At 40.1% G+C, this 22,651-nt stretch overlaps 1 protein-coding gene across 1 annotated transcript in view; it reads left to right on the top strand.

Moving 5' to 3' along the window:
• The window catches only part of LOC109491323 (A disintegrin and metalloproteinase with thrombospondin motifs 1-like), a 135,076-nt gene that overhangs the window by 54,792 nt on the left and 57,633 nt on the right, over nt 1-22,651 (top strand). The window contains exons 3-4 of the mRNA XM_034655697.1: nt 11,080-11,181; nt 19,488-19,635. Coding sequence (XP_034511588.1) covers nt 11,132-11,181; nt 19,488-19,635 — 198 coding nt within the window. The 5' untranslated portion in view covers nt 11,080-11,131. The remainder of the gene's footprint in view (nt 1-11,079; nt 11,182-19,487; nt 19,636-22,651) is intronic.

Genomic DNA, 22,651 nt, shown 5'->3' on the forward strand with positions numbered 1-22,651 from the left:
GAACACTTCTGTGTTTTCTGATTCTGTCCATTAAACCCTTGTTCACAGAACGATTTCCCTCAAAGAAACACAAGATGGGCAAAGAGTAACCACATCTTCATTTTTATCTCTGACTGGTGGGGGAGGAGAGGAGACTGCAGACCTTTCATTACCTCTGTTTTGTAGAGTAGAGAACGACTTTTCCCTGAATGGAGTGACAACAGATTCTTTTCTTTCTTTCTTGGGCACTTGGACACAGTGTTGTCTGGTCCTCACTCCCAGCAATTACTTTAACACCCCTGGTCTGCAAAGGGCTCATGTTGGGCCATTGATACTCCCCATGCCCTCTTTCTCCTTGTTTTGGTCCCTGAGGACAGAACTGACCCTAGCTGAGCCTGCCTTCCTTGTAGAGCTTCACCCTGGGGGCAGACTTCATCTCTCCAGAAAGATTTTCTGTTTATTCTACAGAAAATGTCACAAGATGACCGTGATTATGACTGAGATGGTTGAGACCCCCAAGGAGGTCCAGATAACATTTCAGGGTTCCTGGTTTGGAGGGGGGAGGGATGAGTGAGCACAGCGGATAGTCTGCAACATATCAGAAACAGAAGATATCAAGTAATTGTAATTACTAGATTTCAGGATCGGTTATTTCACGTGTCCTCTATTCCTCCTGCTGCCTTTATCTTTCTCTTTTCTCCCCAAAGACAACATTGTAAACTTTACATCAGACTCAAACATTTTTAAAACACATCTTTCAGGAAAATTTGAGTGTTATAACCACCTCTTAGTATTTTAACTAAAAATTATTTGGTTAACATTACTGATATTACATATCAACTAATGAAATATACTATTAAAAACAAATTAGATCATGAAAAACTATCATTTGCACTTTATTTTTTTTAAAGATTTTATTTATTTATTCGACAGAGGTAGAGACAGCCAGCGAGAGAGGGAACACAAGCAGGGGGAGTGGGAGAGGAAGAAGGAGGCTCATAGCGGAGGAGCCTGATGTGGGGCTCGATCCCAGAACGCCGGGATCACGCCCTGAGCCGAAGGCAGACGCTTAACCGCTGTGCCACCCAGGCGCCCCTGCACTTTATTTTTTAATTTATTTTTAAATTCAAATATAATTGACATACAGTGTTATATTAGTTTCAGGTGAACAATATAACAATTAGACAATTCTATACATTATTCAGTGCATTTTTTTTTTAAAGATTTTATTTATTTGACAGAGACAGCCAGTGAGAGAGGGAACACAAGCAGGGGGAGTGGGAGAGGAAGAAGCCGGCTTATAGCGGAGGAGCCTGATGTGGGGCTCGATCCCATAATGCCAGGGTCACGCCCTGAGCAGAAGGCAGACGCTTAACCGCTGTGCCACCCAGGTGCCCCTCAGTGCATTTTCTTTAAAAGATTTATTTATTTTAGAAAGAGAGTGTGAGCAGGGGGAGGGGCAGAGGGAGAGAAGCAGACCCCACACTGAGTACAGAGCCTGATACCGGGCTTGATCTCATGATCTTGAGATCATGACCTGAAAAGAAATCAAGAGAGTCAGATGCCCAACCAACTGAGCCACCCAGGTGCCTCTATTCAGTGCATTTTATACTCAGTATATAATAGATCAATAATGAATAATTTTAATATGTTAAAAGCAAGTCATTATTTAACCACTGTTGATTAACATGCTCTACACATTATAGCATGTAATATGAATTACTGGTGTCTTTAGCAAGATATACATAATGAATATAAACAGGTGTTTTAGAGTTAACATAACTTACTTATAATTATAGTAAGCCACTTGTCATACATATTTATTAGAGTCATGCATTAATATTCTAATAGCTTTACTGCCTTTCTTTGCGGCAAGCCCAACACATCCTATACACGAGAGCCAATGTTCTTCTTCTTAAGATCCACTCCGCCAACATTTTTCCCACATCATTATGCCCTCTTATACCTCCCAGTCCTGGAGATGTCCTTCACCCTCAGTTGAAATACTAGTTTCTGCTTCCCTGGATCCTCTTCCTGTACTCTGTCTCTTCTAAACTCCCCTCAACTCCTGTAGCAGCTTCAGCTTGGGCTTCTCGCCTAATATCTGCCCCCTGCTATGCTGTGCTGTTGCGGAACATTCATCAGTGTGTGCTCCCCTGTCACTGGGCAGCAAGTTCCCCTGTATTCTTGTTCATGGCTTCCATGTGCGCCCCTGGCCTCGGACATACCAGTGGTCAAAAAATCTTTATTGATTCAGATACATGGCTGAATTGCCTCGCACCACTTAATGGAAAACATCGTGACATCTCACATGCTTTACTAGATAACGAACCTTTTTGCACATTTAGCATTTTCTATATAAAATGTGTACAAACACCCCCGAAGCTACATAACATGTAGTAATTTGTAATCATACTGAGGCATAACTCAGACCATCCGTGTGCATTCCATCTCAAAGAAAACTTTGTCGTCATTTAACTCATAATCACTTAAGCCTGAAAATAGTTCTGTGAGTTGGGTATTATGAGTCTAGTTTTACAGAAGAGGAAACTGAAGAAAATAAACTCCAGTTGGTTGTGCAGACTTAATTATTTGTGAGTAACTTGGGAAATGTTCTCAGCCATATTGTTAATCCATGGTCTTGAGACTTTTTTTAAAATGTATTTTTGCAAGAGAGAGAGAAAGGGAGTGCAAGCATGGGGGAAGGGCGCAGGGAGAAGCAGACTCCCCACTGAGTAGGGAGCCTGATGTGGGACTCCATCCCAGGACCCTGAGACCATGACCTGAGCTGAAGGCAGATGCTTAACTGACTGAGCCACCCAGGAGCCCTGTCTTGAGATTTTGTATCTTAGTTCTAGTAAAATAATGGCAGTAATGTAGCTCTTAACTGACGTGACATGTGGCTTTTGCACAGTATTGGGAGGCACTTCACAGTTTGCAAGCATTGCTCCTCCGATGTGTCTGCAGCTTCCAGATACAGCGCTGTAGCTCTTATTCCCTTTGCAATTACCTTAGAGGTAACAGTACAATTCCATGGTAATGATAATCACGTTTATTTAATAGGTCCACGGTGGAAAAATGGGCAATCTCAATCACAATGACATGAAATAGAAGAGTTTAAAAAAAAACTTTTCCCTTTGGAAGTCTTTGACATTTAAGCTGGCTTTAAAATAAAAATTTTTATTGTGTTAAAACTGGTTAATTTAATCAGTGTTCAAGTTCCTTCCTATGATGACTGGTTACTTTGCTTTCCCCCTTGGGTCTAGAAATTGGTCTCTCATCCAGACACAATACAGGAAATGGTATAAGTCCATGAAGTGGGGTGTGGACACTTTACTTTTATAAAGGTACGTGGCCATAGATCCTAAGAGCCAGAAAGACGTTCACACCTTTAACATTTAAACCAACTTTTAGAGGGGCGCCTGCGTGGCTCATTCGCTTAAGCATCTGACTCCTGACCTTAGCTCTTGATCTCAGGGTCTCCAGTTCGAGCCCCATATTGGGCTCTGCACCGGGCTTGGAGCCTTCTCAAAAATAAATGAATAAAATAAACCTACTTTTGGAATTTTTCCCGAGAAATTGACTCAACTGAATCAAATGACCATTTACATGAAAGTACGTATTACTTTATCGAAGAAAGGAAAGAAATGAAGATAGGTACAGTATCCAAAAGGATAGAAATGTTTAGAAAATTATCTAACCAATTGTAATGACTGGAAACATGAAGACATATATGGAGTTTATGCATAAACATTAAAAATGTGTTTTTAACTGATGTTTTTTCTCAGTTTGCAAGAATGTAGATATGGCCATGCATTTGTATGTGTGTGTTCACACACACACACACAATAATGTACAGGGGTTTTTGCTATAAAACCGTATGTGATTCTTGAAAAATTTTATTCTGAAAAGCCTCACACTAAAATTAGCATGACTCATGGGGCGCCTGGGTGGCACAGTGGTTAAGCGTCTGCCTTCGGCTCAGGGCGTGATCCCGGCGTTATGGGATCGAGCCCCACATCAGGCTCCTCCGCTGTGAGCCTGCTTCTTCCTCTCCCACTCCCCCTGCTTGTGTTCCCTCTCTCGCATCTGTCTCTCTCTCTGTCAAATAAATAAATAAAATCTTTAAAAAAATAAAAATAAATAAAATTAGCATGACTCATTGCAACAACTGGCCGCTTGAAACCTTTGCAACCCTGAAAGTAGACTACCAAGAAAAACAGTCATTAGTTCCTAGAGATGAGGTGACAGCTAGAGGTTTACTTGGGACATGTGGAAAGTGCACAGGAACAGCACAAGGGACAGGCTGACCTGCAGACCCTGAGACACGTGGCCGGAAGCACAGCTCTGGGAAGACAGGCTGCCATCAAGGTGGGCGCTGGTGGAAGGGCAACCTGCTGTGATCTGAAGATCATCCCAGATGACCTGGGGTCTGATGATGAATCTTTTTGTACAGCAGGAGTGGCATGATCCACGAAAGAAAGAATTCATGAGTTGGGCTTCATTAAAATTAAACATTTCTGCTCTTTAGAGACACTGTTGATGAAAAGACAAAGGCACACGCTTTGCGAGGCAGCCTGGCAAAATGCAGAGAGAAGATATTCGCAAAAGACACATCTGATAACAGACTGTTGCCCAAGAACTCTAACCACTAAGAAAACACACAGCTTGTTAAAAAGTGGGTTGGTGTTTAGTAGCCACGACTGCACGAATTCTGATTGTGACCCTCTCCTACCTGTAAGACAGCCATGTTACAGGTAGTGCTGATGTCTGCACATTTGCAAGATCACCTGAGGTCTTTTCTGGGGGGGGGAGGACAATATTCATATCTGTATGAGCAATCATGTTTTTTTTAACTTTAGTTTATTGTTTTCCTTGTATAGGTTTAGTTAGTGTGTCTTTTCTAGGTCATATTTCTTCTTAGAGTGCCCAAGTGTGGATCTGATACATGTCAGTTTTGTCACGTGGCAAAAAGCCATATTTTCAAAAACTCTGTGGGCTTATAAATGAATGGTAAAATCAGCATCTTCAGCATTATTTTATAAAGACCATGTTTCCCCATTTGGGACACTATTGACATTTGGGTCAGACAGTTCTTGGTTCTAGAAGCCATACCGTGCATTGTAAAATGTTCAGCAAGGATGCTGGGCTATACCCACCAGTTACCAGCAGTGTAGAACATAGCTTTTTGCAAAGAAACCGAAACAAAGTCAGTTGGTACTTTGACAATCTCCCAAGGATCCAGTGAAAATTTGTTGCTTTTTTAAAACTGATATCACCATTTTTCCTGTTTATTCACATTGATAAATCAGGACATTTTAATTTTTTTAAGATTTTATTTATTTATTTGAGAGAAAGGAAAAAAGCACACGAGTGGGAGGAGGGGCAGAGGGAGAGGGAGAAGCAGGCACCCACTGAGCATGGAGCCCGACATGGGGCTCAATTCCAGGACCCCGAGATAATGACCTGAGACAAAGTCAGACACTTAATCAACTGAGCCACCCGGGTGTCCTAGATATTTTTAAAAGTAGAAGTAAAGCACAAATAAAAATGAATATCACGGTTTAGTTAAAAAATACACAAGAAAGTAGAAATATGTCCTTCTCCTTGTAGCAAGACCCACCTCTAAATACACATTTAATTCTAAAACATAATCTTGATGCTTGTTTTAAATGTTAAATCTTAGGATTCCAACCAACAAGCTTTCCTAAATTGTGATGTTTTCAAAACCAGGACAATATATAAAATGGTAACAGTCTGAGTTCTCCAACTTAAAATAAGAAACCAAGAAATTCATTAAGTATTTTCATCACAGAGGGAGACACCAAATGGAATAAAGAAAAGCTATGGGCTTGATGGCATGATCCCTGTTGTAACAGGGTGTCTGTGAATTTCTGTAGGTTACTCTAAGAAAGCCATCTTCCCCGAATAACAATTTTTATTGGAGCATGGAAGTAATTGACCATTTTTCCTCATGCATAATTTAGAATGAAGGTTAAAGCGATCAAAATTTTGCCAACAGCATAAAATATTCTGCACAAGCAAAAAACATATATTCTTTTACAGAATTGGCTTTTGTATTTGGATAGAAAAAAACACACTGATTTTTAAGCTTTGAGCAGAATTTTAAGAACATGAACAACTGTTGACATTATCAAGAGAAAGTAATATTATTTCAGGCAGCTTTTCATCTGAAACCGCTTAAACTTTTTCCATGGAACACTGTGCTGTTTTTCAGGTCTGCAGACAGCTTTGCAAGAGGAATCCTGGCAAAAATATAGGGAATTCTGTTTTATGTATCTATCAGAGAGGGAAAAGTTAAAAAATGGGCCAACATTAGTGTTAGAGAAGGTGTCAGCAGGCACTGGTATGTTGTTGATTGGTACAGTATTGATAACAATGCCTTATGTTAGTCAGGGTTCTTGAGAGAAACAGAATCGATTTTGCAATTGCAGAGGTCAAGAAGTCCCACAACTTGCCATCAGCAAGCTGGAGACTCAGGAAAGCCAGTGTTGTACTTCAGTCTGAGTCCAAAGGCCTGAGAAGCCTGGACGCTGACGGATGGGGATTCCAGTCCAGGTCTGAAGGCCTGATCATCAGGAGTGCCGAGGGCAGAAGATGATCAGTGTCCCAGCTCTAGCAATCTTCTTGCTCTATTATTTAGTCCTAAGTAGACTGAATGAGGCTCACCCATCACACTGGGTGGGGGTGGGTGGGAGGCCCATGGATTTACGGCCTCTACCAACTCAAATGCTAATTTCATCTGGAAACACCCTCACAGACATACTCAAATATTAATGTTTAGCCAAACTTCTGGGCATCCAGGATCCTGTCAAGTTGACCCCTAAAATGAACGATCACAAAATCCTAATGTTTAGCTCCGAATTCCACTTGTCCTACAGTAACTTATACAAAGGGATGTTCATTGCAACCTGATTTTTAACGACAAAAACTTGAAAATAACCTGAATTTCCTTCAATAGGAAATCGTCTAAATGAACTTAGGTGCATTCTTGTAATGGCATATTCTGCAGCTTTTTAAAAAAGTGAAAAAGATTCTATACTGAGTGAAATGAAAATGTGTCATATAAGTAAAACAGGCAGAAGTGAAGCAGTGTGGACCATGCTTGAACCGCACCCATGTTAATTTCTTAGTTTTGATGAATGTTCTCCGGTTACGTTAGATGTCAGCATTGAGGGGGGCAGGGTATAGCATAGACAGGACTCCCGTACTCTCTCTGCAACTCTTCTGTAAATCTAAAATTATTCTAGAATAAAAATTCAAGTATACATACTCGAATACATAGAGTACACATCTACTCTATCATGAATAATACACTGTATAATTGGTTATTGACATGGAACAGGATTGCCAAAATAAATGATAAATATGGGAGGAAAATATGAAGATTGGCTAGCAAGTGTCCCATGTTAAGTCATGTGAGGCTGGTGTAAAGACAGATATTAATATTTCCTGATCCCTTAGCTCATACAACACTGATTATAGGAGATACAGGAGGGCTGGAAGATGGGGAGGATGAAAGTTCCAAATCTCAAGTGGCAGGGCCTTTAATGCTTTAACGGATTCAGGTAAGCAGTTAGTGGTCTGAATTATTCTGTCATTCTGGATTCAGTTCTCTGAGAAAACACTGAGGTCTCCGGGGAACTTTAGGGAGAGAGCAGGAGCCATAATTTCACCTCACCGGACAGGGAGGTTACAGAATCTATGGAAATTGATCTTTTGGGGAAAAAAACAGTCCTTTTGTAAGTTCATCCACCCTGCAGCACATCACTTTGCATTGCTCCAGTAGATGATGGACTTCCGTTCTCCCCCTTCTGCCACAGCTTCTTACAGGAAGAGACAGGCATAGTAGGGAATTCCCAGCTTCCCCAGCCTTTGTGGATACAAAATACCAGAGTATCAGTGAGAAAGGAGGAAGGAGAGATCCGTAAATGCAGTGATTGAACCAGGGATAGGACCAACCAGCCTCATCAGAAACAATGTCCATGTTTAAAGTTTCTCTATTTCCTGTTGTTTTTCGAGATAATGGAGCAAAAACATGGTCTGTCTTATTTTCATAAACAAAATGGTGTCAGCATTGCATTGAAACAGTGGAGTTCCAGTATGATCTGTAGTCCAGAAAGAAGAACTTGTCCCATCCATGGAGTTGTCTCTCATGAGCAATGCATCATTTCAAGTGTGATGGTAGTTGAGGGCAAGAACCTTAGGCCAAGAGATGGGGTACAGCGGGTATTGAAGGGCAGAGTGAAAATATCCACTACTTTGGTTTTTGTTTTTTTAAAGATTTTATTTACTGAGAGAGAGAGCGCGCATGCAAGAAGGGGGAGTGGGAGAGGGAGGATCAGCCTCCCCTTGAGCAGGGAGTCCAACGCAGGGCTCAATCCCAGTACCCTGGGATCATGACCTGAGCCAAGGCAGACGCTTAACCGACTGAGACACCCAGGTGCCCCAGGATTCATTACTTTTATCATGTTCTCATTTGTCAAAGTGAGGGAAGGCACAAAAGGCCAGCCACCCTCTGCTCATGATTTCCCTGGGCCCACATGCATCACGCCACCAAGTGGAAGGGATCGTCACAGAGCCAGTCAGAGCCAGCGAAATGAGATCATTGCGTGTTACTATGCGATACACCCATGAGAGAGATACGTACTAACTTGCTAAGCTGTCTTGTATTATCTTTATAAATTAGATGTTTTCTACCGATACCCGTTAGAGGCTATACATGCTGCTGAGTATTATCATTTAAAAACCATGACAAATAAATCGTATGTCCTTGTGCATCACTTAATGGAGGAAAGGACCATGGAGTATAGCACAGGGACTTATTTATTAGTATGTTTCTGTCTCTTGTTTTAGTTGAAATTCCTTTTTCTAACAAGGAGTGCTATACGAGTTGGTATTACAAGAGGAAAAATTAGCTGGGCAAACTAGCTGTACTAATCCTTAAGATACACCAGTGAGGTACTTTGGACTGGATTTATGACAGAAATTACCCACTTGCTGATGTCTGTTTAACGGTGCTGCTTCACTGGTGGCCTTCTATTACGTCTGCCTCTAAGCAGCGTTTAAAGGCGTGTAAACCTAGGGATACATAGCAAACACTTGCATTTAGGACTGTGTGCGTAGAAATTTTCTTGCATATTGTATTCCTATTTGTTATATATATGTGTATATACACATATATATAACCTATGTGACATACAATAGTCCATGTACATGATAATATATAACAATATATGATCATATATCACATGTACATATATACTTTATAAACCTTTCTCTATGCTTACCTCATATGTAATAAACAAAATACTTTGCCCATTGGCATGTTGTTAAAAATGTTAGGCGAGTGTTATACTCCACACTCATTTGGAATTAGTTGGGAGGAGCTGCATCTTTTTACATTAATATCTTGGTCATATTTAAAGACTTAAAAAAAAAGCACCATTTTATTTATGTTGGAAATGGTTCTTATTTTTTTTAACATGTTTTAATGAATGAATTATACAAGTTTAAAATGATAACAGCTAGCAGAGTGGAAGAAGCTAGTTAATTAACTTCATGGGAAATTTGGAATTATCTAGATACACTTTGTGATTTTTAAGCTTAAATTATAAGATAGCTGCACTTTATCATATTATCATATACAATGTAATTACAATATTCTGTCCCTGCTACCTTCCAGAAAGGAAGGTGAATACATGTTATATATACTTAGAAATAGATCAGAAAAATTTTTCATATGAAATTCTTTTAGTAATTGTATATTTAATTTATTGTTTACACTGGGAGTTTTAACTTTACAGGTGCAGGCTTGCATATTTCTGAAGGAATGTATAAAAGTAAAAATGGAAAGTAATGTCAGTTGATTTATTATATCAATAAAGATCTGAAGGTGACAGGTAAGAAGAGAATTGCATATACGATTCATAGGTAGAAAAATCATTTCTGCATGCATTAAATGGACTGCAGGACAAACATTTTAATGTTTTAAGTTCTTAAAATCATCCATGTGCTTTTTAATATAAGGATAAACAGGGGCACCTGGGTGGTACAGTCAATTAAGTGACCATCTCATGGTTTTGGCTTAGCTCATGATCTCATGAGATCGAGCCTCATGTTGCATTCCACACTCAGTGTGGAGTCTGCTTGAGATTATCTATCCTTCTCCTTCTGCCCCTTCCCACCACTCTTGCACTCTATCTTTCTCTTTCAAATAAATAAATAAATCTTAAAAAAAAATATATATATATATATATGGATAAACAGATTTCAATAAGGCCTTTCAACTGAAAGGAAGATTTTAAGCCCTGAAATAATCTAAATATAAATACTAAAAAAAATACAATATAAACCAAATTTCTCTAGCTGTCACTAATGATTTATTTTATATAAGTATCTACTATATGTCTTATAAGACCATTTATATTATGATATCGATCTATCTATATGCAATTTGAATTCCTTAATTCTGTCTTTGAATTGTCATTGTTCATTGTTGGTTTGAAAGGAAATCATTTGAATTTAAGCAGTCCCTTCATTTTAAATAAAGTTTTATTTAGTCTTGAGTATCACAACACTATCTTTATGAATGCGCTCGAGAATTGCTGATTCACACTAATGTTAAATTAAGACTGTGACTAATGTTGTTGAGATAATTTTTTGTTCAAATGTGATTTTGTGTCACATTTTATAAAAAATATAGTGTAACTGGGGCAGAATTAGTACAATTTCTAATGTTTGGGGAGATGATCTTGAAATATATTTTAATTAAAGCAATGTGATTTGCATCTTGAACACTTTTTCATGATTCCACTTTCTTAATAGTTTCTAGTCTAACTCTTTTGAATTATTTATGCTGCATTTTAAAACATCTTTCTTAGTTTTCCCTCTTGACTCTAAAACCAGCCACTTCAAATAATCACTCAGCAATGGCGCTTACGTGGTCTGTTTGTTGCCTCATTTCTCAAATAGCCCCACCATCAGACATGCAGGAATGTGTGAACTTGGGGCTGAGTGCAGAGAGGGGACAGACTGTGAGTCTTGACTGATGATCTCCTGTGTTTCCCCTTCCTGCAGAAAGAAGGCTGGACCCCCGACCTTGTGATCTTCCTGCTGTCCCACCTGTGGGATGGGCTTCCAGATGAGCCAGGTGTGTAGGCGACAGAACCACCAGGAAAGGTATGTACCTGCTCTGCTCCTAGCATTGCACCCTCACGTTCCAGTGTGGACTGGTTGACCTGCAGTTTGAGGTTTCGATCTAGTTGAGTGCACCTGCAGCATCCCTTTCTGTTGAACTGAATGGTCCTCTTCCTTTTCTATCTTCTGATCTGGAGTAGATGGCATCTGTGGGCCTTGGTGGTGCCTTCTGCTTGCTGGACTGAGCTCATCTCATCAGTCACTTCTGTTCTAGGGCCTCTCTGTCTGGGCTCCCTGGGCTCTCCAACAGTGAGTCTGCTGGAATATGGAGTGTGCTCCTTAGAATTCAGCCTATCATTCTGAGTAGGACCCAATGGGCCCCAGGTTTATGGTATTGTCAGCTGAATAACATTACATGAAATAAGCAGCTACACCACATCTGGGATCATTTTCAGGGTTTTTGGTTATATTTTACAACTGCCTACCATACTCACTGAAAATACGCTCAGCAAAGCTGTGGTATAAACAAAACTGGGAGATCATTTTCCATGTGTTTCTCAGTTCATCATGCTGGCATTTCAGCTCAGTCCTGGATTTAACTGTTGGTTCCTTTGCATAGATTTAGGGGTTGGCTCGGACCTCACAAAATTGTGGATTTGATCTTTAATGCTCTCCTGCACATGTAAAGTACATTCTGGCTTACGGTTATTATTAATCCACATAGGTAAATTTCACATCGTCTTTAAGATTCCTATTCTGCTATACTGCCATGCTTTGTGTTTTCATTAATGAAAAAGCACATGGCTTACAATGATCCTTTAATTAAGTTATATTAACACTATTTCAGGTGATACCACTTCAGAGGGCACTTTCACTGAGGGAGACTCGCCCAAAAACATCCCAGGCAGATATTTGATATTTGATTAATATTCCAAAGTACAACTACCTTCAATTCATTGAGACCTTTAACCAGGAGAATATTACGACCCATCAATAAGCCATCGGCCCTTTCTTTCTTAGCCATGTTCCTCAGTCACCGATGAAGATGTCATTCTTTTTTTTAGTAAAGAGTAAAAAGGAAGGATGATGTTAACAAAGCAGGGTGTGCTATTCGTGAAGCGATCCCAGGACGGTCCTGCACCAGATATGTTGCTGTTTGACCCCACCCCTGCCCCCAACCCCTACCCCCATTCCCTCACTCTCCTTGGTAAGGGGAAAGCCCTTCACAAGTTGAGCTGTCTCCTTGCTCTCTTAGAACTTTGTACATGTTAAGATTGGCTGAAAGTTTTGAAACCTTCTGAAACATCAGAAAAGAGGCAAGCGCTCTTCCATGCTGCTGGGCTCCCTCAGGAATCAGAGCCATCTGCCAGCCATCAGCTAACCCCTGCCATGAACTTTCTCAGGCTGAGCATTTGCACATGCAGTGAGGACCAAGCTCCTTTACTCCAGTTACGTGTGTTTGTTGGGTGTCCATGTGCAACTCTGTATAAAGCAAGTCTTCAGGGAAAACCGGAATGGCGAGTTTGGTTGGGGAACTTGTATATTTAAAATGTTATTTGGTTTTTGGAAGCAACATTCATAATTCATTTTATTAATGGAAGAAAAATGGAAATCTAATTAATAAATGAGATGGATGATAAGAACACAGCACAATTTATAGCATAAAGAAATATGAAACCAAATGTGATGTAGTGTTGATAATTCAGTTCACATGGGACTCTGAAAGGAATTTCTTCAGCAGAGACCAAGATGATAAAAAATGGATAATTTATGGAGAAACAATAATTGCTTTAAAATGTAAAATGAGAATACGTCATTGCGTAGCAAAATTAAGATTTTAATTTTTAATGCATTCTGAAATGCATCTTTGACTTTCAATGCCTTAAGATGTTAGCAGCCCAAGAGAGCCAGTGAAATTTAAAAAAAAAAACACACAACAAAACAAAACTTGCTAGTTTTTTGGTCAAAGTCAATAGTGTGCAGAAGATTGTAAAACTGAAATCCCAAGAACTTGTCCAATGTGTAGATATTTGTCCATCAGAACGAATAAACAAAAAAACCCCTAAAACAAGCGGAGTCGGAATCCCTCAAGTAACTCACTTCCTGCCCGCACTGCTGTTTGTGATTATGAGTAACATGAGGCCACTCTCTCAGGAGCACAAGCCATTTGTGGTGGGGGGCAGAAGGTCTCAGAGCAACTGCTTCCCCACAATTACAGGGAGTTAAGGGCCAGCAGGGGCTTTGCCTCTCAGCAGTCTCTCGCAGGTTGGATTCCTCAGTGGAAAGGACGGAGCTAATCTAGCCATTTCTATTTCCCTTCTTTTTTTTTTTTAATTTTATTATATTATGTTAATCACCATACAGTACATCCCCAGATTCCGATGTAAAGTTTGATGCTTCAAGTTGCGTATAACACCCAGTGCACCATGCAATACGTGCCCTCCTTACTACCCATCACCAGTCTATCCCATTCCCCCACCCCCTCCCCTCTGAAGTCTTCAGTTTGTTTCTCATAGTCCATAGTCTCTCATGTTTCATTCCCCCTTCTGATTACCCCCCTTTTCTTTATCCCTTTCTTCCCCTACCGATCCTCCTAGTTCTTATGTTCCATAGATGAGAGAAATCATATGATAATTGTCTTTCTCTGCTTGACTTATTTCACTTAGCATTATCTCCTCCAGTGCCGTCCATGTTGCAGCAAATGTTGAGAATTCGTTCTTTCTGATAGCTGAGTAATATTCCATTGTATATATGGACCACAGCTTCTTAATCCAGTCATCTGTTGAAGGGCATCTCGGCTCCTTCCATGATTTGGCTATTGTGGACAATGCAGCTATGAACATTGGGGTGCATATGGCCCTTCTCTTTACTACGTCTGTATCTTTGGGGTAAACACCCAGTAGTGCAATGGCTGGGTCATAGGGTAGTTCAATTTTTAACTTTTTAAGGGACCTCCACACTGTTTTCCAGAGTGGCTGTACCAACTTGCATTCCCACCAACAATGTAGGAGGGATCCCCTTTCTCCACATCCTCTCCAACAATTGTTGTTTCTTGCCTTGTCTATCTTTGCCATTCTAACTGGCGTAAGGTGGTATCTCAGTGTGGTTTTGATTTGAATTTCCCTGATGGCTAATGATTTTGAACATTTTTTCATGTGTCTGTTAGCCATTTGTATGTCTTCATTGGAAAAGTGTCTGTTCATATCTTCTGCCCATTTTATGATTTGTTTATTTGTTTCTCGTGTATTGAGTTTGAGAAGTTCTTTGTAGATCTTGGATACCAGTCCTTTATCTGTGGTGTCCTTTGCAAATATATTCTCCCATTCCGTGGGCTGTCTCTTAGTTTTTTTGACTGTTTCCTTGGCTGTGCAGAAGCTCTTTATCCTGATAAAGTCCCATAAGTTCATTTTATCTTTTATTTCTCTTGCCTTTGGAGATGTGTCGTGAAAAAGGTTGCTCTGGCCGATGTCATAGAAGTTGTTGCCTATGTTCTCCTCTAGAATTTTGATGGATTCCTGTCTCACATTGAGGTCTTTCATCCATTTGGAGTTTATTTTTGTGTATGGTGTGAGAGAGTGGTCAAGTTTCATTCTTTTGCATGTAGCTGTCCAATTTTCCCAGCACCATTTATTGAAGAGACTGTCTTTTTTCCACCGGATGTTTTTTCCTGCTTTATCAAAGATTAGTTGCCCAAAGAGCCGAGGGTCCATTTCTGGGTTCTCTATTCTGTTCCATTGGTCGATGTGTCTGTTTTTGTGCCAGTACCATGCTGTCTTTGTGATCACAGCTTTGTAGTACAGCTCGAAATCCGGCATTGTGATGCCCCCAGCTTTGTTTTTCCTTTTCAACAGTTCCTTGGAGATTCGGGGCCTTTTCTGGTTCCATACAAATTTAAGGACTATTTGTTCCAGTTCTTTGAAAAATGTCCTCGGTATTTTGATCGGGATAGCATTGAAAGTGTAGATTGCTCTGGGTAGTATGGACATTTTAACTATGTTAATTCTTCCAATCCATGAGCATGGAATATTTTTCCATCTTTTTATGTCTTCCTCAATATCTTTCAAAAGTGATCTATAGTTTCTAGGATATAGGTCCTTTACGTCTCTGGTTAAGTTAATTCCAAGGTAACGTATGGTTTTTGGTGTTATTGTAAATGGGATGGATTCCCTAATTTCTCTTTCTTCAGTCTCGTTATTCGTGTATAGAAATGCAACTGATTTCTGGGCATTGATTTTGTATCCTGCCACCTTACTGAATTGTTCTATAACTTCTAATAGTTTGGGAGTGGATTCCTTTGGGTTTTCCATATAGAGTATCATGTCATCTGCAAAGAGAGACAGTTTGACTTCTTCTTTGCCGATTTGGATACCTTTGATCCCTTTTTGTCTTCTGATTGCTGTTGCAAGGACTTCTAGTACTATGTTGAATAATAGTGGCGAGAGTGGGCATCCTTGTCGTGTTCCTGATCTTAAGGGAAAGGCTTCCAGCTTTTCCCCATTGAGAATAATGCTTGCAGTAGGCTTTTCATAGATGGCTTTTATGAGATTGAGAAATGTACCCTCTATTCCTACACTCTGAAGGGTTTTAATCAGGAAAGGATGCTGTATTTTGTCAAATGCTTTTTCTGCATCAATTGAGAGGATCATATGGTTCTTGAGTCTTTTCTTGTTGATATGATGTATCACATTGATTGATTTGCGAGTGTTGAACCATGCTTGCATCCCAGGTATGAATCCCACTTGGTCATGATGGATAATCCTTTTAATGTACTGTTGGATTCTATTAGCAAGGATCTTGTTGAGGATTTTGGCATCCATATTCATTAGAGAAATCGGTCTGTAATTCTCCTTTTTGAGAGGGTCTTTGGCCTGGTTTGGGGATCAAGGTAATATTAGCCTCATAGAATGAGTTTGGTAGCTTTCCTTCTGTTTCTATTTTTTGAAATTTCTATTTCCCTTCTGACCTCCCTGTCAGAGATCCTCCCATTTCAGAGGCTGGCATTTTAACAGCTCTTTCTGTGGCTTGTTTCCGAGGATGGCTTGAAGGAAAAAGGGACTTAAAGGAGAAAGATCAAAAAAAAAGGAAGGAAAGTTTTTAGTAACTTTGAAATGCAGCCCAATTGATGTAATAAAACTGCTTGAAAACCCCAAGCTACCTGCATCTTTCAGAGTTACTTTTGCTTTGTTTCATTTTTTCTTTGATTTTTTTTCAAACTATAAAACTATGTCCGGTATTTCAGAGGTGTCCTGCTATGGGCAGTAAGAAGGTAACTGTGTACCGTGGTTTGTTTCTGTGGGGAAAATGAGAGCCCAGTAGTCCTGTTTTTATTAATAGTCAGGGTTTTGTTGAGGAATTTAAAGAAAGGTTTTTCTTTGCCCTCCCTACCCCTTCTTTTATTGGAACTAAAATTAGTGTCATGCAGTCTGGGCATCCTGTATCTCGGAAATGGCGGCGAGCCGGCTGTTTCCGCTTCCTGCTCTACAGTGAGAGAAGCTACACCGGGCTGTGTGGAATTAAATGCTGAGCGTTCTGATGGCAAACAGCTTTTCTGACTTGTTTCAAACATATTCTCAAAATAAATCCCAACTTCCTCCCGGAATTCTCCATGCACCAACACATACATTAATGTTAATGTTTGCTGACTAGTTGGTGAGTTTTACTTTTCATAACTCTGCAGGCCTATTTTCATATGCTTCCTAAGGTTACATGCTTTCAATCAATTGCTATCTTCCATTTTATTTCCCTCTTTTATAGCCTGGCTTCAAAACATCTATCCAGAAACTGCTGTCTCTTAATTAGAAGACAACTTCCCTTTCCCTAGTACTTGAGGATAAATGGGAAAATGAGAATGTCTAAGGTCTTAAGCTCAGAGATTTGGGGCTGTGGGCAAAATGTGGAGGTCTTGAGAGGGAAGTCTAACATTCCTCTTTATTCTTAAAAATAAAAGATACAGGAAAAGAAAGGATAGCTAGGCAGTATACATAGGTGATACCTCTAAGTGCTCAGAGAAATGTACTCTCATTATATGATGAGTATTTGCCCGACTGACTCCCCAGTTCTCTCGATCTTCAACCATGAAATATTAAACAGTCTTTCTCTGAAACTAGAAATGACCCCCTCCTTCAAGAGGAGACTTTGATTTTCAACATTAATGATTTTTGTTGATTTGTTTTACTCAGTATATTCACACGAGTGACAAATCTTTTTTTTTTTCGACAAATCTTATTTCTGTTTTTACCAAACCCCATGCACATGCTTTACCTATCTGTCACATGGCCACCATCGCATTTATCCAGCTGTTTATCACCTCACGTTTGATTGTGGTGATGTCTTCTGTACACACCACTGACAGCACCTCTCATAGCTAATGCTGAGCAGGAACCCCTCGGTTCTGGAACATCTCGTTCTTTGTCTCCATTCATTGGTTCATCCTGGTTCCAGCTTCTACTCATTCTGATTTTGGTCATGTCACCACACAGTTAAACTGCCATCTTGTTATTTGGAATTTGGCATTTGCATCTATTTTCCTGATGCAATCCAAAAGTTTCACCCTCAAACACTGGCTTGTGTTTCCTCCATAAGCTTTTCCAGCCCATGTCCTCACCTGTCTGAGGGCTCAGATCCCGCACAGAGATATGATCAGCTCCTGAAATCTCAGAGCTCTTGGCTGCCAGAAGATGAGCTGCCAACCCCCAGGACAAGCCTTCACTGTTGAACTCTGAGGGTGCTATTTTGTCCCTGGAGCTTTGTGGAACCTTCTTGATCACTTAAAAATGAAACTCAAGCTCATCCTCACCATTCCATAAAAATAGGTTATTTCAGCTTCTTTATCATTTCCTTCATTTCCCTCATCTCCTAAATAATTTTTTCTACCTCACTCTTACTATTTTACCTTCTATTTTTCTTTAAAACAGCATTAAGCTGCTCAAGACGCCTCACCTTATTGATAACCTTCAACTCGACCAGACAGTCTGCCTTTTATCAGGAGTTTTTTTGATCTGAGGGAAAAGTTGTTGTCACCTCCCTGGATTGGTGTCAGAAAACCAAACTCCCCAAAATACTTTTTTTGCAGTTACCGGTTACCGTTTTCCTTTATTCTACTCCCAAGATGCATTTCCTTTGGTATATATAAGATGTAGTGAGAGCTCTGAATTAATATAGTGTTTTCTGTCCTACACATCCTGGGCTTTTGTCCTTTTCCTCACATTTGTCTTGGGTTGTGAACATCTGTGGTCAGGAAGAGACCTTTGCAATTCTTTCTACAGCATGTCCTGCAGGCAGTGAGGGCCTTAAAGGTTAGAGACCCACTTTTTATCCTCTTATCTCTAAAGGATCTGAGAAGGAAATGGGAGTGAATGAATTCTACCATTTCCTAGAAGTCTCCCCCTAGTAGACTTAGGGAACAAACTATTACCCTGAAATAACCCTTCAGATAACAAAATATGATTTTTACGTATTCAGGCAGCCCTGTGCCTCCCTAGAGGCAGTGAACTGGAGAGTTCCTTTCTCTTTTTCTTCTTGCATTTCACAATCTTTCACAAGGAAATTTTAGTTTGAAATGCATTTTGCATTTGCAGTACCAACAAGTACAGAGAATAAGACTAACGATAGAGATAAATGGGGCTTTGAATATATGAGCACGCACTGGGAATGTAGGAGAGTACATGGAATGCATTCCAAAATTGGAAAGTGGGGTGATTATCGAAGGTAGGAATTTAGTTCTTTATTGGCTGATTGTTAAGACTTTTTTCAAAAGTTGTGAGAGAGTTCCAAGAAGTTTATAAATAAGTTTAAAAATAAGTATAAAAAATAAGTCTAAATAATATATAGAATGGAACTTATTCCAAAAAAGAATAGTTTTCTGTTAAATTATAGAAATGCATAATATGGTTTGTAAAATGTGTGTGTGTGTATGTGTGTGTGTGTACCGTACAGATAGATCGTGTTTTCTCTGCTGGCTTAACATTTTAAATCCACTTTAGTTTTTAATGTGGACGCCTAGAAGACCCATGTTCAATACCCAGGCTTTTTCTATATGTTCTCATGTTTAGGTGTCTACTTGAAGGATTTTGTTTTGTTTGTTTCTCCTCTAATTGGCTACACAGGAAGCTCCATCTTGCATCGTGAATTTCACGTTTTCTTCGTTGTGTCCTGTGCATCCTGTTGTCTGTGCCCTCACAGCATGGCCAGCACCACATCTGTCCCCTTAACCGTGCCACCACTCTGCACACACAGAGCCCCTCCACGTGGAGCATGCCCATGTGTTCAGCATCGATGCAGGAATGGACCGTGGAAAGGTCTGTGGCTTCATGTTGCCCTGAACAGTTTCCTTGGTTTCCCCATCACAGATACTGCAATGAGCATTTGCTGTGCCCCCCGCACATGTTCTGGACAGGCTGGGGTCCTTGGGAACAGTGCACAGCCCAGTGTGGGGGTGGCATTCCAGCTCACCGCAGGACCTGCGAGAATGGACCCGACTGTATGGGCTGTAATGTGGTGAGTACGACCCTCGTTTCCAGCCCACGACCTAGAGCTGGGCGTCCTGAGTCAGCACACACTGGGTGCTCTGCACACACTTGATATACTGCAAGCATTAGGTGTTCTGCAAACACGACATGCTCTGTAAACATGACATCTCTAGACACTGTGTGCTCTGCACACACTTGATACAGCACAAACACTAGGTGTTCTGCGTATACTGGATGCTCTGCAAATACACATGTAAACATTAGATGTTCTGCATACACTAGATGCAGTGAATCACCCATGTTCCTTTCGTTAGTAAGAATGTCCAGAGAAAATACTGGAAAGTCAGGGTAACTTACAGACTTCCTGAAGTAAGCATTAACACATGGATGGCCTATCTGAGAAATATTTCAGTTCTGATTTCTGTGCTAGGACAGGAACATTAGACTGCTTAATTCTGGTCACTGTATTTGATTTGGGAAAATGGAGGGAACTCGTCACACTGAGCCCACACTGAGCTACAGAATGCAGAATGAACTTGACACACTGTGAGGATAAGAAATCTGTGAAGTCAGAGTAAGTTGGTGCCAACTCAAAGGGAATAAATCACAGCTTATGGCTTTTTCCCCCCTCTGCCTAAGCAAGTCATATTTCTTTTAACTCTTGAAACCCTTGAATGTTATTTGTGCAAGCACCTTTCCGAAGGCCTGTTGTTGGTCTTCCTGTGCCACCTGTAAGAATGACCGAGTGCTGAAGGCTGCTGGGCTTCCTCCTCGTTCAGCATCCCGGCGCTGGCACCACAGAGTGCTTGCGGTGGGCGGGCGTGTGCTGGGGGAGGCGTTCCGCAGGAGAAGGTCTGGCTTGGCATCCTTCCTCATTGATCTTTCCAGTTGTTCTTGCATCGCTTTCATCCCTTGGTCCATGAGGCTGAGCGATGTTTTTGTGCTGCAATGAATCTTGTTTTTGTGAGATAAAAAAACCTACATAGCCCAGATAGTCTTGGGAGATTCAGAGGGAGGAAGAGGGCTATCAGGGGCTTTGTTAGACGGCAGCCCCCCTCCCCTGTGAGGACATTTCCATTATCGGGATTTGCGGTTAGATTTCTTTTCCTTCAAGCTGGCAAAGATATTGTAGTAGCGTTAGTTGATTCTATTCATGATTATTCTATGATGACAGAGATGGTTATTTCCAAGTTGGCCTGAACTACTTTTGGGTCAAGAAAAGTCTTAATCTCTATATGGTGATGTATTTATTGACTTTTTAGATGCTCAAATTTAAAGCTATTTTTATAAAGTGGAGGTAATTCGTGGTAGTTTCCAGGAGCATCTGCTGTTCTAGGAAAATAAGTCAAAGGTGGTGGCTCTTTGCTGAAGCATGTCACTTCCTGGGCTGGGGGCTGCGTGTCCAGGGCGGGGTCCGCAGCCCCACGTGGATGTTTGGCTTGTCTGCCAGAAACCCCAGAAATGTGCCCAAGTGAGTTGTCCTTGATCTTCCTGCTTTTTAGTTTCTAGGGCTTCGCAAGTCTAAGAAATCTGAACACATGTTGCATCATTTTGTTATCCCTTATTGGCTTCGTAATTACATCCATAAGATATTTTACTATAACAAAAAATTATATTAAGGAAAGTGTAACATATCTCATATACATACATATGTCTTCTTTCGATTATAAATGTAAATGATTAGTTCTTCAAAATGGTAATGCATTTGTTATTTAATTCATGTTTATATTTGTTGACTAACAGCTTATTAAGTGAAGGCAGCGCCACGGTTAGAATCCAGGAGAATTGACGCAGATCTGTAATAACTCTGGTTGGGGTTTTTAGTTATTCTTTTTCTCCCAACTACTTTCTACTGGAGTTTACTCCCTAGCAGATGTAATTAGCATAATCAGTCAATCTATTTCTTGATGGTAGAAGTACAAAAACGTTTTCTTTTTCACACAGCTTTTCTATGCATTCCAGCTCTGTTTTGCCTAAGGCAGGTGTGCTGGCTCAGGTAAACTGAGGAGTAGAGACAGATTCAAGCGGAAGCTAAGTTTCTTTGAATTGCTGAGGAAATGTATCATCTCAGTTAAATGCCTAAGACTTGTCCATTCAAAGGACAAATCACACAGATTTTGTAACACGATTGATTTGTACATTTTAGCTGTAATCAGCCAAGAGTGTGATTGGAAGGGGTCTTTTCTAGAAACTAGCTGTAAGTTCAGGTGATTTATTAATGTGACATCATAAATTTGATTCTCTATTTGCCAGTATCTGGGTGGATGACAAATCAGGGGATTTTTCAGAGTCTCACTCTTTTCTGAGAAGGAGATGACAGTCCCTTTCTCCCAGAGTCACTGTAAGTATCAGAGATAGTGACATCTGTGAGGTTCTGACAGAAAGTCTTACATTCAGAGCACTTCAGAGCAAGTTTTCCTTCTACTCTCATCACTTCAGTTGTTTAAAAAAAATCCATTCTTTTAACTCCTCAGGTTTTCATAATGGTATGATCAGGTCTACTCAACTCACAATGATAGGAGCATTAAGGAATTGTCAATAGCAAGGGAATAAATATAAAGGTAAACTCATAAAGAATGGCAATTTTTGTATTATTGTAAATAATGGTAAATTATTGTAATACTATAATAGTGTAATAATATTATAATAATTATACTTATTATAAGTTAACTATTGTAAAGTAATTGAAAATTACAACACATAAAAGGAAGAAGAATTCTGGATATTTATGCTGAGTAAATAGAATTGCTTCTCAGTATAATGTAAGTCAAATTCTCCCTCCAATGTTTAACAGATGTGTTAAGAACAGAAGTAAGTGTTGGGCTGGATACATCCACGGCATTCCAAACACAGAATCAGTGTTGGTATTTCAAAAACTGTGTTGCTCACTGGAATTGTACACAAAAGACAAAATAGTTGGCCAAGGCTGTAATCAAAGATACCAACACTGACCATAGAATAAATATAAACCCTCCCGATCCTGGAGAGATGACCGTGGGAGACCCTTAAAGGTCAAAAAGAAAGACCTTAAAACCAATACATGC

This window comes from Ailuropoda melanoleuca, chromosome 3 (assembly GCF_002007445.2).
Source record: "Ailuropoda melanoleuca isolate Jingjing chromosome 3, ASM200744v2, whole genome shotgun sequence".
NCBI classification, from domain to species: domain Eukaryota; kingdom Metazoa; phylum Chordata; class Mammalia; order Carnivora; family Ursidae; genus Ailuropoda; species Ailuropoda melanoleuca.